The sequence below is a fragment of the Lathyrus oleraceus genome, chromosome 3 (assembly GCF_024323335.1).
Source record: "Lathyrus oleraceus cultivar Zhongwan6 chromosome 3, CAAS_Psat_ZW6_1.0, whole genome shotgun sequence".
In the NCBI taxonomy this organism is placed as follows: Eukaryota; Viridiplantae; Streptophyta; class Magnoliopsida; order Fabales; family Fabaceae; genus Lathyrus; species Lathyrus oleraceus.
Genome location: NC_066581.1, coordinates 439,107,839 through 439,124,917, shown reverse-complemented (window position 1 = coordinate 439,124,917; position 17,079 = coordinate 439,107,839). Strand labels below are relative to the sequence as shown.

The 17,079-nt window shown below is 37.6% G+C and overlaps 2 protein-coding genes across 4 annotated transcripts; one reads left to right on the top strand and one right to left on the bottom strand.

Annotated features, from left to right (window-relative positions):
• Nucleotides 1-3,837: 3,837 nt before the first annotated feature.
• Nucleotides 3,838-6,078, bottom strand: LOC127128095 (uncharacterized). Of its 3 annotated transcripts, none has more exons than XR_007805675.1 (3): nt 5,350-5,879; nt 5,153-5,251; nt 3,838-4,314 (listed from the first exon to the last, which is right to left on the bottom strand). XR_007805675.1 is itself a non-coding variant. In XM_051057344.1 (3 exons), the coding sequence occupies exons 1-3, from the start codon at nt 5,372-5,374 to the stop codon at nt 4,163-4,165; spliced, it is 249 nt and encodes an 82-aa protein (XP_050913301.1). In that variant the 5' UTR covers nt 5,375-6,078; the 3' UTR covers nt 3,838-4,162. The 3 variants fall into 3 exon arrangements, 2 of the variants coding, with proteins under 2 accessions (XP_050913301.1, XP_050913300.1); XM_051057344.1 differs by having other exon boundaries at nt 5,164-5,235; nt 5,350-6,078; XM_051057343.1 differs by having other exon boundaries at nt 5,164-5,251; nt 5,350-6,055.
• An 881-nt stretch (nt 6,079-6,959) lies between these two features.
• On the top strand, nt 6,960-8,887 carry LOC127128096 (protein FAR-RED ELONGATED HYPOCOTYL 3). Its single transcript, XM_051057346.1, has 3 exons — nt 6,960-7,774; nt 7,859-8,591; nt 8,677-8,887. The coding sequence occupies exons 1-2, from the start codon at nt 7,248-7,250 to the stop codon at nt 7,875-7,877; spliced, it is 546 nt and encodes a 181-aa protein (XP_050913303.1). The 5' UTR covers nt 6,960-7,247; the 3' UTR covers nt 7,878-8,591; nt 8,677-8,887.
• Nucleotides 8,888-17,079: the final 8,192 nt, after the last annotated feature.

Sequence of the window (17,079 nt, the reverse complement as noted above, 5' to 3'; positions counted from 1 at the left end):
ATATAGGCCAAACACCAATTATGCACACATTATTCAAATATTAATTTTTCCAATTTCCAACAGTGTTAACCGGTTAACGCCCTGGGTTAACCGGTTAACGCAACACAGAACACGCTTTCTGGCAAAACTCAACAGTGTTAACCGGTTAACGCCCTGGGTTAACCGGTTAACGCAGAGAGAACAGCAATATTTTCACAACTCACAACAGTGTTAACCGGTTAACGCCCTGGGTTAACCGGTTAACGCAAGCAAAACAGCAATACCTCACAATTCCTAACAGTGTTAACCGGTTAACACCCTGGGTTAACCAGTTAACGCAAGACAGAAAGCTGTTCCTACGCTAACACGAAGCAGAATGCAGAATTCTCCGCATTTTCCGCCGTTGGAGGACTTCCGGACCTCCGATTCCGATTCCGTAAAAAGCTATACGTTCGGGAAATCACAACTCACACAATTACAGATTCAATTACAGCTTTAACACAACTTATCCAACACAATTTTTCAGCATTCAACATCCCAATTAGGGTCAATTCATCGGTTTATCACTACCCATTACATGTTAACCCATAATACCCATTAAACGACGATAAACCCCCCTTACCTGAGTTAATCCGGCAATCCTTTAGCCTCAAGCTCTTCTCTTCTCCAACCTTCTTCCTCTTGCTCTGCCTCTTTGCCCTTTTCCTCTTTTTGAGCCGCTTCTCTGTTTTCACGTGAAAACTCTTTTTACCAAATGAAACTCTTTTTCCTTATTTCCAACTTATATATTTTCCAATAATTATTATTCCAATAATAATAATAATAATCCAAAAATTCCAATTATTTAATTAAATTAATAAATATAATATTAACTTAAATTAAATAATTATCTTATTTTTATCGGGGTGTTACAATAATAGCTTGGCTCACAAATAAAACCTAATACAAGACACAAATAACATACAGCAGTGAAGTATGATGGTACAATGAGTGCTTCACGCTTAAAAACCCCTGAGATGCTGAAAGTAGAATTGCCATCCTTTTATATTGCAGCATTTGGGCCTTGTACTTGTATTTCCTAAAAATAAGGTTAAGCAAGTTAACCTAATTTCCACATATTAGGGTGCTAACAAATAGGCTATTTGTTAGGTCCATTAATTGTAGCTCAGTTGTTAGTTTCCTGGATTTTAGCTCAGCTGTTAGATTCCTGAAAAATAGCCTGAGAAAAATACTGAAACAGAAAAACTAACCATCCTACACTTTAGCATATGCTGTCAGGAATGAATGTCATAACATTCAGTTTGACGTCCAGAACATAGGCCATATGCTAGGTCTGTTATTCTCCTGAAAAACAGACTGTACTAAATGTTGAACTGTAACAGAAAGACCAACCAGTCTATAATTCAATATCAACTGTCAGAGATAAATGTCATAACATTCAGTTTGACATTTAGACAATAGTCCCTATGCCAGGTCTGTTATTCACCTGATAAACAGACTGAAATAAATATTGAACTGTAGCAGAAAAAAACCAACCTACCTATAACTCAGTATCTGCTATCAAGGATGAATGTCATAACATTCAGTTTGACATTCAGACAATAGGCTATGTGTCAGGTCTGTTATTCTCCTGAAAAACAGACTGAACTCAATACTGAGCTATAACAGAAAAACCAACTATTCTATTGTTCAGTATCTGCTGTCAGGGATGAATGTCATAACATCCAGTTTGACATTCAGTACATCCTGTATTAGCTAATCCTGCAGCATACTACTCAAGCATGTCATGACATCAGTCAAGACATCAGAGTACAGTTAGTGTTTTAACATAAAATGCAACCAATCAAACATCTACAGTTGTATCATTTTCTTATTCGCTAGCCCCGAAGCTAACATCTATAAGTCCAACCTCAGAGTCGATGTCCATCCTATTAGACCCAACCCCATAGTTGACACCTATCCTTTTTCCAGCCTCAGAGTCGATGTTGATCATAATTTGTTTCCAATCGCAGAGTTGAGAATGTTCAGTTTTACCCCATTCACAGTATTGGGGTCAAAATGTTTTGATTCCTGGCAATCAGTGTTGCTCATGCTTCTGTCCTCAACCTCAGAGTTGACGACCAACTATTTACTTTCTAATTTCCATACTGTCTTCCTCAGTGAAGTCATTTACCACCTCGAAGCCCAGGTTTTGCTTGGAAAACCATTTCCAAAAAGATATCCCCCAGCAGAAAAACTTCTTTCGTAGTGCCTGCTAAAACTTGTTAGTAGAAATAAAATGAAAAAAGAATCATATTACATTAGCATATTGCATACTTCATGCATATCTAACCTCTCAAATACCCATTTACCAAATAACATTGCAAATCCCAGTAGTTGCCTTGTACAAAAGACCAGATTGTTCATCTCATACCCTAGTGGAGAATTTCTTTATGGCCTATCTTCACATTTCATTTGTTCCTGGTGGAAAAATTTCCCGATATTCTAGTATTTAATCCCCTCCTACCTTGAATTTCTAGAAGTCGTTGCTATCCATACCTTCAGGTCCGAGAAGATTAAATAGGGGCAGCTGTCATACCTCAAAATCCGCCCTACCCTTCACAATGTTCATCTAGGTCACTAATCCTAATCATTTGCATATCATCATAAGCACTCATCTCATCGGCATAAGCATGGTTCAACACGAGGAGACATGTGACTTAGGTTCATGGCTTTACGCTTGCACCTGGTGGAAGCTATGGCTCATCAGCAACTTGAGGCAAATCAGGCAATCAAACCCTAAAAACCCTAAACCCTAATGACTTCTAAAAATCAATTTGGCAAAAGTTGGTAAAATGATTTTTAGAAGTCATTATTTTATTTTTAAGTCGATTTGTGATAATTCATATTGATCTTAGAGTTTAAATCGATTTTTAAAATCTTATTTTTTCTTTATGAGCCATTTTCTTGGTTTAGAATAAGCCACACCATTCACTTTTTTGTTAAAGCCCATTCGCTCTTTTTTGTTAAGCCCAAAATTCATAATCCATTTAATAATCCATAATCCATTTCAAGTATCCACCTTGTTCATCATTGGCAGTTCAAAACTTTGAGTTATTCTCATTCTAATAGTCCTATGGATAATTTAGAAGAAGGTGATTGTTTCTTGTGCTATGCCGGCAATTCGAAAGCCTTGAAGAAAAAAGGTGCAATTTTTCAAGCGAAAAAAGATCAGTGATTTAGCTCTTAGAATTGGTGGAATAACAACTTTTGTTATGTCAGCATTGGCATTGATTGTTGTGATATGTGTTTACTTTAAAAAGAAAAAAAGGGAGTGTAATTAGAAAGATTAGAGAAGGACAAAATTGTAGATTTCAAACAAATAAAGTCCCAATGAGGTTATCACTTTCAGAGATAACATCAGCTACAATGGGGTTTAACAGGGATAGACTAGTTGGTGAAGGTGCATCTGCAAAAGTTTATAAAGGGTCACTTCCATTTGGAGGTGATGTAGCTGTCAAGAGAGTCGAAAAAGTCGATAATTTTGACCATTTACACAATCCTTTCGCAATGGAATTCGCTACAATGGTTGGTTGCTTGTGGCACAAGAATCTGTTTCAGCTCAAAGGATGGTGTTGTGAAAAGAATGAATTGGTTTTGGTTTATGAGTATCTACCTAATGGAAGCCTTGATAAAGTTCGGCATAAGCAATTTAAGATCTTCATTTGTGCTTTCATGGAAACAAAGAGTTAATATAATTCTCGGCGTCGCTGCTGCTCTTACCTATCTTCATGAAGAATGTGAGAGACAAATCATTCATAGAGATGTGAAGACATGTAACATAATGCTTGATGCAGATTTCAATGCGAAACGCAGCAGTACCATTAAAACCGAATTCATTTTTCACTTAACATAATTTCAGTTGGATACATTCATTAAAGGTCGACCAATTAACAAAACGGAAGGGAAAAAAATCATAAACTGACTCACCCCTAACAATCATAAACTTCTTACCAGCAGAATTGTTAACCGAATTCTAACTAATTCCTTGTATAACTATCTAACATCACGTAATAAAAGCTAACATCATATAGCAAGCTAGCGCTTAACAGAAGGTTTAACACCATTACGACTCTTAATCGAATTTCGATAACTGTTAACTAACTTTGTTCACCTACAACTGACTCCATTCTAATCCACCCTTTCAGTCAATGTAATTCAACACAAAACCTGCATATAAATCCATAACAGAATTAGGAATTAGGCAAGGAATTGAGACGAATCCAACACCCTTCGAAAGCTCCAACTGATTTTTCCTAACCAAGTTCAGCTTCGCGCAACAACGGAATTCTCGACCTACAACATCCATTCAATTCATTCAATAACCATCATTAATAATAGGATGCATCGTGCACAATGAGCAAAACGATAACTTTAGAATCACACCAGTTCATAACAGTATCGTATTTGGCATGACAATTAACTTTGTAATTCAAAAATAATCAGTTTGCAAGATATTATGAAGCTACAATTAAATAGCTGATTAGTTTAATCCACTAGTCCTCACAAACCAACTTGAGCAAATTTCCACCTGAAACTGAGATGTAACATAACTAGACTAACGCATTCCATTTCAATTAAAACTAGTTGAGTTTTCTTACTCTTACTAACCTACTGTCAACCAAAAAAGCTGATGCCATGCTCATTTAAAATTTCAATTTTCATCTCATGTTTCAATTTCATTAACAGATCAACACAAAACTGAATTTTCATTTGCATTTGAATCCGAATTTCATGTTCAATTTAACTACCTAACAGAATTTGTAATTTGTAACTGAAAGTGAATTTACAGTGAATTTCAACAGAATTTCATCTTGAATTTCTAACAGAATAAAAAACTTATAAGTACCCTGCAAGTCTCAGGTTCAAGGAAGGCCTCATTTTTCCAGATTTTACAGTTCTGTTTTGTCACAATACGACCTCATCTTGTATTCTAACGAATTAGCATTTTCACTCTCCCTCATTGCAACTCTCAACTTCACCGCAAACTCACAATCACACCGTGATCCCTCACACAACTCAACGCAACAGTCATTCTCTTGCTGACGAATCTCGCAAACACTCAGAATTACAACAAGAAGAGGAGAAGAAGAGGCGATAAAAGAAGTAAAAGAAGAAGATACCAAAAGCATACCTGAGACGAACCTTGATGCAGTCCTGGGTCCGTGGTACGCTTCGCTTCATTAACCTTTTTGTAATCTACCAGTACCGTCGCACCTTCCACAGTCCCAATCTAGAACACGTGAGCGTTGAGACTCAATGTACAAGAGGATTAAGAAGACGAATGAAATAGGAGAGGAATAGGAGAGAAGAGAAACCATTATTTCGTACCTGAACAATATTCAAGCATCGCCATCTTCGTGCTTCATTGTCGACGTCGAAGGTAAGCATGAATTCTTTCATCTTGGCTCGCGTTTGTTACCATTGAATAGGACTTGGTTAGGTGAGCGGTGATACCAAGCTTGTAGACTCCATTACCTCCATACGAGGTTTGAATTGGGAAAGATCTCACCTAGGGTTCTTAGATTTTTTTAGGTTTGGTTAACAAAGGGGAATTGGAGTAAGGGATTGGTGGAATCCGGTAGAGGAGAGTGAGGCGTCTCCTTTGATGTAGGTCGCGTAACTTTCGGACCTCTGTCGCTCCAGTGGCGGAGGTATTCCGGCGAGAGGGCTTTAGAAGAGGGAGATAGTACGGGTGGCAAACGGGCAAGCCTGACCCGTTTAGGCCCGCCCCGCAAAAGCCCACAAAGAAACGGGGCGGGGCGGGACGGTCATAGTTGAGGATGCGGGCTTAAAACTTAGACCCGTCCCGCAAAAAAGTGAGGGCGGGGCGGGGAAAGCCCGCGGGCACTGCACTCTTTAAGTCTAAAAATGCAAAAATTTATGTAAATACACGTGCCCGCAAAAGCCTGCGAAAAAACGGGGCGGGGCGGGGCGGACACATTTGAGGGTGAGGGCCTAAATCCTTGGTCTGCCCCGCACAAAAGTGCGGGCAAAACGGGCGCCCCGCGGGCCGAGCCCGTTTTGCCACCCCTAGGAGATAGTGTATGGTGAGTCAGGACTTGTGAATTGAGTTTGTGAACTCCCTTTCCTTCAAGATTGAAAATTTTAATTCCGTATCCGTATGTTTAGTCTCATACCCTACAATTTTTAAAAAATATCAATTTTACCCTTAACTTGTTTTAACCAATTTATCATTTTATTTTTACCATTCCGTTGAAATTTTCAAAAATTACACATTTCACCCTCGCACCGAAACTCCTGGAAAAAGACGTCTGGTATATACTTTTCCAAACCGGAAGACTTCACAAAAGACATCTGGAACACATCAAGAAGTGAACCGGAAGATTTCAAGAAAGAGTTCTGGTTCTTTAATAAAAAAGACACGTTCCGGAACACTTATTGAAAGAGTTCTGGTAATCAAAGTGACACATACCGGAACTCTTTGAAGAAGTCTTCCGATTTGTGTTTTATGTATTCCGAAACTCTTTTTTGAAGACTTTCGGTTTGCATTTTTTTTTATAATTTTTTTTATTGTGCAGGAATGGAAAATCTTCCCCAAATATGTGTAGATACTTCTGATGACGACTGAAAGATTTGGTACACGAGAATAGGTGATCAGATGGATTAAAGAGGTTGGAATCGATAATAAAGTAACTGTTATTATCAGTCATTCAGATACTGAAACAGGGAAGAGAGGGAGAAGTAACAAATTAATATTTAGTTGTGATAAAGGTGGGAAACACAAGAGTACTGATAGTGGAACCCAAAGTGCGTCCAAGAAATGTGGATGCCCATTTAAAATCAGGCCGACTCCGGCGAAAGATGGGTCTGGTTAGAAGATTGATGTAAAATGTGGGTTACATAATCATGGTTTACCTGATAGATTAGAAGGTCATTCCTTTATTGGTAGGTTGACCACAGATGAGAAGTAACATGTCGCTGATTTTACAAAGAGACATGTATCACCTAGACACATATTGCTTTCCTTGCAAGACCGAGATCCAGAGAATGTCAGTCGGATTACGAAAATATACAAGCATAAGAGTGTGATACAAAAAGAGATAAGAGGTCCTAGAAGTGAGATACGACAATTGTTTAAGCTTATTGAGGATGCATACTATGTGTATTGGAGTAGAAAAAAGGATGACTCGGAAGTTGTGAGAGATATATTTTTGGCCCATCCTAATTCAGTTAAGTTGTTGAATATTTTTCCTATTGTGTTAGTTATGGATAACACCTACAAGACAAACAAATATAGACAACCTTTATTTGAAATTGTTGGCATAACATCAACCGAGTTGACTTTTGCTGTTGCATTTGCGTATATGGAGTCTGAGCAGATAGAGAATTTTTGCTGGGTATTGGAGAAACTTAAAGAATTGTTTGTGAAGAAAGATTTGTGCCCACAAGTGATTTTGACAGATAGAGATCTTGCTTTGATGAAAGCAATTGAAATTATGTTTCCCAAGTCGATTAATTTGCTATGTAGATTTCACATTAACGCTGGTGCCAAATGCAAACAACATGTGGTGAATGACCTGCAAAAGACGATAGACACATTATGGATGGAAGTTGTTTGGGCTAGTGATGAGGTTGAGTATGGTCAACCGTTGCATCAACTTGAGCAAGCATGTGTTGATTATAGTGGATTTATTAATTATATGAAAGACACATGGTTGACTCCACATAGACATAGATTTGTTGGAGCACGGATTAATCAAGTGCTACATTTGGGTAACACAACGACTAATCGGTACGTGTTATAATTTTTTATGTGTTATTTTTATATGTGATATTTTTTTATGTACTTTTTATGTGTTATTTTCAATATTTTTAGGGTTGAATCTGCTCATTAGAAGTTAAAGCAGATGTTAGGAAACAGTATAGGTGACATGGTCAAATGTTGGGAAGCTATGAATAACAACTTGACGTTATAATTGGGAAACATTAGAGCTTCTTTTCAAAAGAGTTTTTACGAAGTTGAGCACGCGCACATAAGTCCCTTTTATGGTTATTTGCGTGGTTCCGTATCTCGAGCTGCTTTGAGACATATTGCTGAAGAGTTATTGAGAGTTGATTATGTTGGAACTAACAGGAAAATATGTGGTTGTACTCTTAGAACATCTTACGGGTTAACTTGTGCTTGTGAGTTAGGAAGATACGCACTAGGTGGTATACCGATACCCATAGATGTTGTTCATGTTCATTGGAGGAAATTAACTATGGAAGTTGAGTTAGAGGTAGGTGTAGATGATGGGTCAGAGGTGGATATGACTTATGCAATAGATGAATTGTGGAAACTATTTAGATCATTAGATGTTATTGGGAAAAGGGCATTAAAGAGTAGGATATGTGAACTAGCATACCCAACAATGACTCCATTGTGTCCACCACCCGAGAAACTAAAAACCAAAGGAGGAGTGGAGAAGAAAGGGAAAAAACCAGCATAATATGATGTTTATAGGGACCCTTCGTATCATGAGTATGTTGATAAGGCATCTCAATCTTCACAAACACCAAATATCTCTATTTATTGCATTGGTTTTGTTAACCAAAATCATTGGGTTCAGGTACGTATTTTGTATGACAAGTTATTTTATATGACTTAATATTTTAATTATTTCACTTAATATTTTAATTATTTCACTTTATCAGGTTAACATGAAAGAGGGGTTCCCGTTGCCACCGGTCACATTATATTGGAAGAAGTTTCGTTCTCATACAGCAACGTCTTGGATGTCAGGATTTGCAAGACGTCTACAACATTGGCAATTACTTACGCCTATATTAGCATGATTATGTACTCAAAACATGAATATGTAATCAAAACATGAATTTTATATTATGTCTATTATATTCAGTTCTAAAACTTAATACATAAATCAATGTGAACGAGAAATATGCAAAGCTTCAAATAAATCAGCAAACTGTGGATCTTCCTCTTCGGCATTAACCTGTCTTAGATAACGATGAATCAATGTAGATACACGAGCCCAATTAGGATCAGATGGTCTGGCGTCATAAACAAGAACTGGTACCTCTCTTGGATTGTCACGATGGGGAGGGACCAATCGTGGATGCGAAACACAATAATACCACTCCAGATAACCATCTTCTACATCAGATGGAGTGGTGGCCAGGGTAGTTGGACGGATCACAACGATAATGCTCTGATGGTAACCAATCCAATCAACATCAATATCAGTCGCCATCATACAATCAAGAGGTAGGGATAGAACATACTGCTTGTACCCGAACTGATGTAAACATATGTCAGGCAAGTATGAAACAACTGTGTCACCCCACTTCAAACACCTCCTGTAGAGACATAACTCATCAAACTGACGCCATGCTCTATGATCCTCAAATGGACGCCATATGACGTCGGCAAGTGTCAGCTCATCCAAAATAGGTCGTAAATCATCAACCTTCAAGACTCCTTGCCTATAGGACCATCTCATCGCTCGAGGAAGACCATAATTATCAGCTGGTTTCCAATTCTCCCATCTTTTTCCAACAGTTGGAAAGTACTCGTGAATCCAGCACTGTTACAAAATAAAAACATAATAAATAAAACAAATTAAATTAACATACTTTATAAAATGAATCCAACACTTAATAAACAAAATTAAATTATATACATGTAGGAGAGTAGGATATCCACCGAGCTGCTTGCAACTGAACATGGACGCATCTCAAAGATATCTGTATAGGGTAACTAGTGCAGCTGCTCCCCAACTATATCCCGAACATCTATCTAAGTCTGTAAACAGTAGGAGGTATCGTGCCACCAACATCAACAGATATGCTCTGGTCGCATATGCCCAGCTGGAAGCAACTCTATGTTGTACGAATAAATCGTATAACCACTCCAACTAATAATACGAACCCCTGCAGCTACGAACATGTGATTGTGCCTCACCCTGTGACACTTCTAAGTAGTCAACAACAAGTTCAACAGTTACCTCTTCCGTGACATCCCGAGGACTCCAGAAGACACCCCTGATGGGTAAGTGAAGCAGACATGAGACGTCATCCAAAGTAATGCTCATTTCACCAAACGACATGTGAAATGAAGATGTCTCTAGATGTCATCTTTCCACAAATGCAGAGACAAGATTTATGTCTATCTTGCTCAGACTAGTTCTCTGAAGTGAAGATAAACCAGATCTAGATACCCAACTCTCCACCTGTTGTGGAATAGCCAGTTGAACCCTAGATGTCAGCTTCAGTCCATGTCCAGCAACCTTTAACTCTTTCTTTGGACCTCTTTCCTAAAAACAATTAAAACACATATTAGAAAACACAATATAAAATATTCAACTATTATTCATTTTCAAATATATCCCGTTTATTTACCTAACCAAACCATAAATGGCGAGCAACATGATGCTCGTACTTCACCAAAAGAGACGTATCGTACGGTCCTCCTGGATATCCAACCGGCTCTGCTGCAGATGAAGATGCACCCCGGCCTAAAATGCGGTCTGTAATCCTACCATCTGCACCTCCTCTTCGAACCACTACAAAAAATATTATAAAAAAATAATTAAAAATTAAAAAAATTAAAAAAAAACGCACCGGAACACTTCAAAGAAGAGTTCCGGTGTGGAGAAAAACAAGGTTGACTACCGGAACACTTCTTAAAAGAGTTCCGGTTTAGTTCATCCAAATCGGAAGTCTTTAAGAAAGAGTTCTGGTACACAGCCAACCAAACCGAAAGACTTTCTAAAAGACTTCCAGTTCAATGCCCCAAAAATGCAGCAAACCGGAAGACTTTGGATAAGTGTTCTGGTATACATTATGTGAACCGGAAGACTTACTCTTAGTGTTTCGGTTTACAATGCCAAAAAATCCCAAAAATGTCTGTTCCGGAAGTCTTCAAGCGCAAATGGAAAAAACTTTCATTTCTGAAAAAAATACCCTATTTATATGAGGGTATTTTGGTCCAAAAAAGTTATTTGTAGGGGTGTGGGTACAATTGTAGGGGTACAAGGTAAAGTTTTCTTCAAGATTTTACGGTGGGCCGTCCATTACCCAGGCCCACATGATATCCATTTTCACAACCCATATTGGTAACAAAAATTTTACTTCATACCCCTACACTTAGACTCATACCCCTACAATTTTTTAAAAATATCAATTTTACCCTTGATTGTTTTTAACCAATTTACCATCTCATTTTTACCATTCAGTTGATACTTCCGAAAATTACACATTCCACCCTCGTACCGGAATTCCTGGAAAAAGATTTCCGGTATGTATTTTTTTCAAACCGAAAGACTTTGAAAAAGACATTCGGAACTCTACAAACAATAAACCAGAAGACTTATTGAAAGAGTTCCGATTCTTTTTTATAAAAAAAACATTCCGGAACACTTATTAAAAGAGTTCCGGTTAACAAAGTGACACATACCGGAACTCTTGCTTGAAGTCTTCCGGTATTATTTTTGTGTATTCCGGAACTCTTCTTTGAAGACTTCTGGTTTGCATTTTTTTGTTGACTTTTTTTTGACATTTTTATTATTGTGCAGGAATGGAAAATCTTCCCCAAATATGTGTAGATAATTCTGATGCGTTTTTAACGACTGAAAGATTTGGTACACGAGAATAGGTGATCAGATGGATTAAAGAGGCTGGAATCGATAATAAAGTAACCGTTATTATCACTTGTTCAGATATTGAAACAGGCAAGAGAGAGAGAAGTAACAAATTAATATTTGGTTGTGATAAAGGTGGGAAACACAAGGATACTGATAGTGGAACCCAAAGTGCATCCAAGAAATGTGGATGCCCATTTAAAATCAAGTCGACTCCGGCGAAAGATGGGTCTGGTTGGAAGATTGATGTAAAATATGGGTTCCATAATCATGGTTTACCTGATAGATTAGAAGGGCATTCCTTTGTTGGTAGGTTGACCACATATGAGAAGCAACATGTCGCTGATTTGACAAAGAGACATGTACCACCTAGACACATATTGCTTTCCTTGCAAGACCGATATCCAGAGAATGTCAGTCGGATTACGAAAATATACAAGCATAAGAGTGTGATACAAAAAGAGATAAGAGGTCCTAGAAGTGAGATACGACAATTGTTTAAGCTTATTGAAGATGCAGGCTATGTGTATTGGAGTAGAAAAAAGGATGACTCGGAAGTTGTGAGAGATATATTTTTGGCCCATCCTAATTCAGTTAAGTTGTTGAATATTTTTCCTATTGTGTTAGTTATGGATAACACCTACAAGACAAACAAATATAGACAACCTTTGTTTGAAATTATTGGCATGACATCAACCGAGTTGACTTTTGCTGTTGCATTTGCGTATATGGAGTCTGAGCAGACAGAGAATTTTTGTTGGGTATTGGAGAAACTTAAAGAATTGTTTGTGAAGAAAGATTTGTGCCCACAAGTGATTTTGACAGATAGAGATCTTGCTTTGATGAAAGCAATTGAAATTATGTTTCCCAAGTCGATTAATTTGCTATGTAGATTTCACATTAACAAAAACGTTGGTGTAAAATGCAAACAACATGTGGTGAATGACCTGCAAAAGACGATAAACAAGTTATGGATGGAAGTTGTTTGGGCTAGTGATGAGGTTAAGTATGGTCAACAATTGCATCAACTTGAGCAGGCATGTGTTGATTATAATGGATTTATTAATTATGTGAGAGACACATGGTTGACTCCACATAGACATAGATTTGTTGGTGCATGGATTAATCGAGTGCTACATTTGGGTAACACGACGACTAATCGGTACGTGTTATAATTTTTCTATGTATTTTTTTTATATGTAATATTTTTAATATTTTCAATATGTTATTTTTAGGGTTGAATCTTCTTATTGGAAGTTAAAGCAGATGTTAGGAAACAGTATAGGTGACATGGTCAAATGTTGGGAAGCTATGAATAACAACTTGAGGTTAAAACTGGGCAATATTAGAGCTTCTTTTCCAAAAAGTTTTTACGAAGTTGAGCACGCGCACATAAGTCCATTTTATGGTAATTTGCATGGTTTAGTGTCTCGAGCTGCTTTGAGACGTATTGTTGAAGAGTTATCGAGAGTTGATTATGTTGGAACTAACAGGCAAATGTGTGGTTGTACTCTTAGAACATCTTATGGGTTACCTTGTGCTTGTGAGTTAGGAAGATACGCACTAGGTGGTATACCAATACCCATAGATGTTGTCCATGTTCATTGGAGGAAACTAACTATGGAAGTTGACTACCAGAACACTTCTTAAAAGAGTCCCGGTTTAGTGAATGCAAACCGAAAGTCTTTAAGAAAGAGTTCTGGTATATACTCTTCCAAACCAGAAGACTTTCTTAAAGAGTTTCGGTTCAATGCCCCAAAACTACAGCGAACCGAAAGTCTTCTGGAAAGTGTTCCGGTATATGTCTTGTGAACCGGAAGACTTACTCTCAGTGTTCCGATTTACAAGGCCAAAATTGCTCTTCCGTAAGTCTTCAGGCGCAAATGAAAAAAACTTCCATTTTTGAAAAAGATACCCTATTTATATGAGGGTATTTTGGTCCAAAAATATTACTTGTAGGGGTATGAGTACAATTGTAGGGGTACGAGGTAAAATGTACGTTGGTAACACACACCCATTCCAGACTGACTCCTTTCGGTTTGGGCCCAAGACCCTGAGCCTGTTGCAAATCCTATTCACCCCTCCCTTGGCCGATTTACACACCCCTGTGATTTTGGGCCTAACAAATCTTCTTCATCTCAAGGCCAGTTCCTTTTTGCTGAATCCACTAACTTGTTTTGTTGATCTTTAGTTAATTAGGGCCTAATTTAGTTAATTAGGACTTGGTTTGGTTAATTGGAATTTAGTTAGATATATTAGGATCCAATTAGTTTAATTTTAGGATTAGATTAGTATTAATTTTAAATATTGAGTTTTGGATATCATTCTAGAATTAAATTTAGATTTGGATTTTTGAATAATTATGGAATTATTTTGAATATTATTTTAGAATTGATTTTGGTCTTTTTTAATTGATTGTGGGATAGTATTTTAGATGTTGATTCTTGATGTTATTTTAGAATTGACAATACACCATTTGGTGTGGACCATTACAAATCTCACAACAAACAATAGGAGCAGGTTGGACTTGTGCCACTTGTTGGGTACCTATATTCATCACCTTCAACTTCTTCTCAACTTCAACAGCTATAGTATCTTCGATACGGATTTTATAGGTTTCCAGCTTTAATTTCAATAACCCCTTATGGTTTACTTTGACAATTTTCGTACAGCTCGAAGTGCTCATTAGCAGCAATAGCTTCAATGACCTTATTGATACCGGTGGCTGTTGAGAAATTAGTAGAGCCACCGGCTGCGGTATCAATCAACTGTTTGGTCTTTATTTTGAGACCATTCACAAACATCTGCATCTGTCTGTTGGATCGATATTATGAGTTGGGCAGGCTACCTGGACTCTCTTGAATCTCTTGTAGGCGTCTCCCAAAGTTTCCACGTCCTTCTGCTTAAAATTCAGAATTTCATATCTCTTCCTCAGAAAAACCAATGTTGAAAAATACTCATTCAGGAAGGCTTTTTCCATTTCTTCTCACGATGTAATGCTATCGGCTGGTAGAGAATAGAACCATTCTTCGGCTTCTTTCGCTAAGGTGAACGGGAACATTCTCAACTTATTATCTTCTTCGGTGTGACCATCAATTTTTAGAGTGTTGCTCATGGTCAGAAACCTCTGCAAATGCTTGTTTGCATCTTCATTTATCTTTCCAGTTAAATGCTTCCTTTCAAGTTGATTAATAGTACTAGGATGTAACTGGAAATTAGCCACATTCACTGGTTGGTTGAAAATTGTTAATCTGCCGGTTGGTGCATTTGCACCTCCGTAGTCACCCAACAGTCTTTCTGGTGGCGGTGGATTCTCCCTCATTATTTCGATCTCTCTCTCTCTCTGAACCTGAATCTGAACCTAAATGAATGGAAGGTTGTTCTTCTTCTAATTCTAGTCTTACCAATCGAGCTTGTCTGAGTCTTGCCCGCAAAGTTATTTCAATTTCTACGTCAAAAGGAAAATCAGCTGAGGCCTTACCTCACATACAAATATTAGACACAAATTAGTCGATATTAGTCGAAATAAATTATTAAAATAACGTGAAATAAATTTTAGTTGCAGAGAAACAAAATTTCAATTGAAATAACTTAAACTTTATATTTGAAGTCCCTGGCAACGGCGCCAAAAACTTGATCGGGAAAATAGCAAGTGTACTATTCTGCCAATGTAGTAATAATAGGGACGTTTCCCAAATATGATATCAAGGACTGCGCAACAATATGAGCTTAAATTGCGATTCAATTGAACGAAACAAATAATTGGGGGGTTTGTAATAAGTCATTGTATAATGGAATGAGAAATGAAAGCAAAATAATTCTTTTTAACAATTTATAATATTATGCCAAGAGTGGTGTATGAATATCTCCTATAATGACTTTGAATGTATATCTCCTTAAACAGTTCAAAATTGCAATTATCGGATCTTAAAATTGTTCCCTCTAAGACCTTAGAGGGAAACCTTTGGTCATTCATTCAAATCTCTAAGTACTTAGCCGATTAAAATGAAACCAAGCCTTTTGAAATAACAAGATATAACCGGTAATCATAGGGTATCCCTAGCCCTAGGTGATATCTACTACAGTTTCACTGTGCAAAAACCTTAACAATTGCAATCCCGTAAATTGTAAACCATATAACAATCCCTATTTTTTCTGATAATGAAAGCATTAAAAACATTGCACAATGAAATTGACAAACAAACATCATATTAAGGAAATTATCAATTCAGAATCATTACACGATCAATTCAGGGACACCCCCTGGCATTGGAGGGTTTAGCTACTCATAATATTCAAATAAGATACAATATAAAATTTAGACATTACAAGAATAAGGAAATCCCGCTGATCTTCAATCGCATCCGCTCTTAAAGGACCTCCGTTCTCCGCAACTCTTGATCGCTTCAATCTCAATCATACCAATTCTTTATCGTGTAAAAAGTTCCCGTTCTCAGTCTCCAAAAGTCCCTTAAATAGTTACCGATCAAATATTTGATGTAGTAAATATCCACAATGCCTTCGGGACCAGTAATGCCAAAACACAGGAAAAAATAGAAAATGAGGTGTCAAGGCAAACATTGTTTGTGTCAGGAAACACAACCGGCCGTGTTGGTTGACTGATGCCCTGGCTTCGGCACGCCCCTTACAGGGTTGCTGACACGGGCCGTGTCAGCTGACAAGCACCCGTGTCAACTCCCTATGTTTGCACCTGGCTTCCCTTCTCCTGAAACGGTCCGTGTTAGGCAACATGGGTGGCCGTGTCAGGGTTATTGTACCGTTAAATTTCTTCTTCCGACGAGCCCGGAACGTTCGATTCCCTTGGCGAGTCCTTGGGTATTCTTGCTTACAGCTGAAACCAATCAAACTATCACAAGGAGACATAAAATGGAGTATAATGACGCAAACCAAAGATAATCATCAAAACCGAATAAAAATTCAAACATCTAATTTACCTAACAAAATAACATAACAGGTAGAATAATATGTTACCGACTTCGTGAATTTGTACCGAATGAGTGTCAAAAAACAAGTAGAATTGGAGATTGATCACAACCCAAACTTATCTCATTGCTTATCCTCAAGTGATGCTCGGAACATCAGGACTGTCACCCCCAAATTCGCTTCCACAATACTATTGTGATCTTTCGAGACTCCCTTTTCACTTTTCATTCACTGTTTTACTCTTCCCCGACTTCCGACGTTCTGCTACACTTTCACATTGACGCACCTTTTTACTTGTAGCTTTTCACACTCTCACCAAATCTCTCGGGGTCAAAGTGTTTTCAATAAAAAACAGAGCATGCAAAGTCAACTCTTAGGTTTGAATAACAGATATCTTCATAACAAAAATATACCACACACACTATTAGAGGGCTTTTTAGGTTGTAATGGGGCTTAGGTGCAAGGTGGGGAAAACTAACCAAAAAAAGGGGAAATTAGTGGTTTAGGCTCAGAG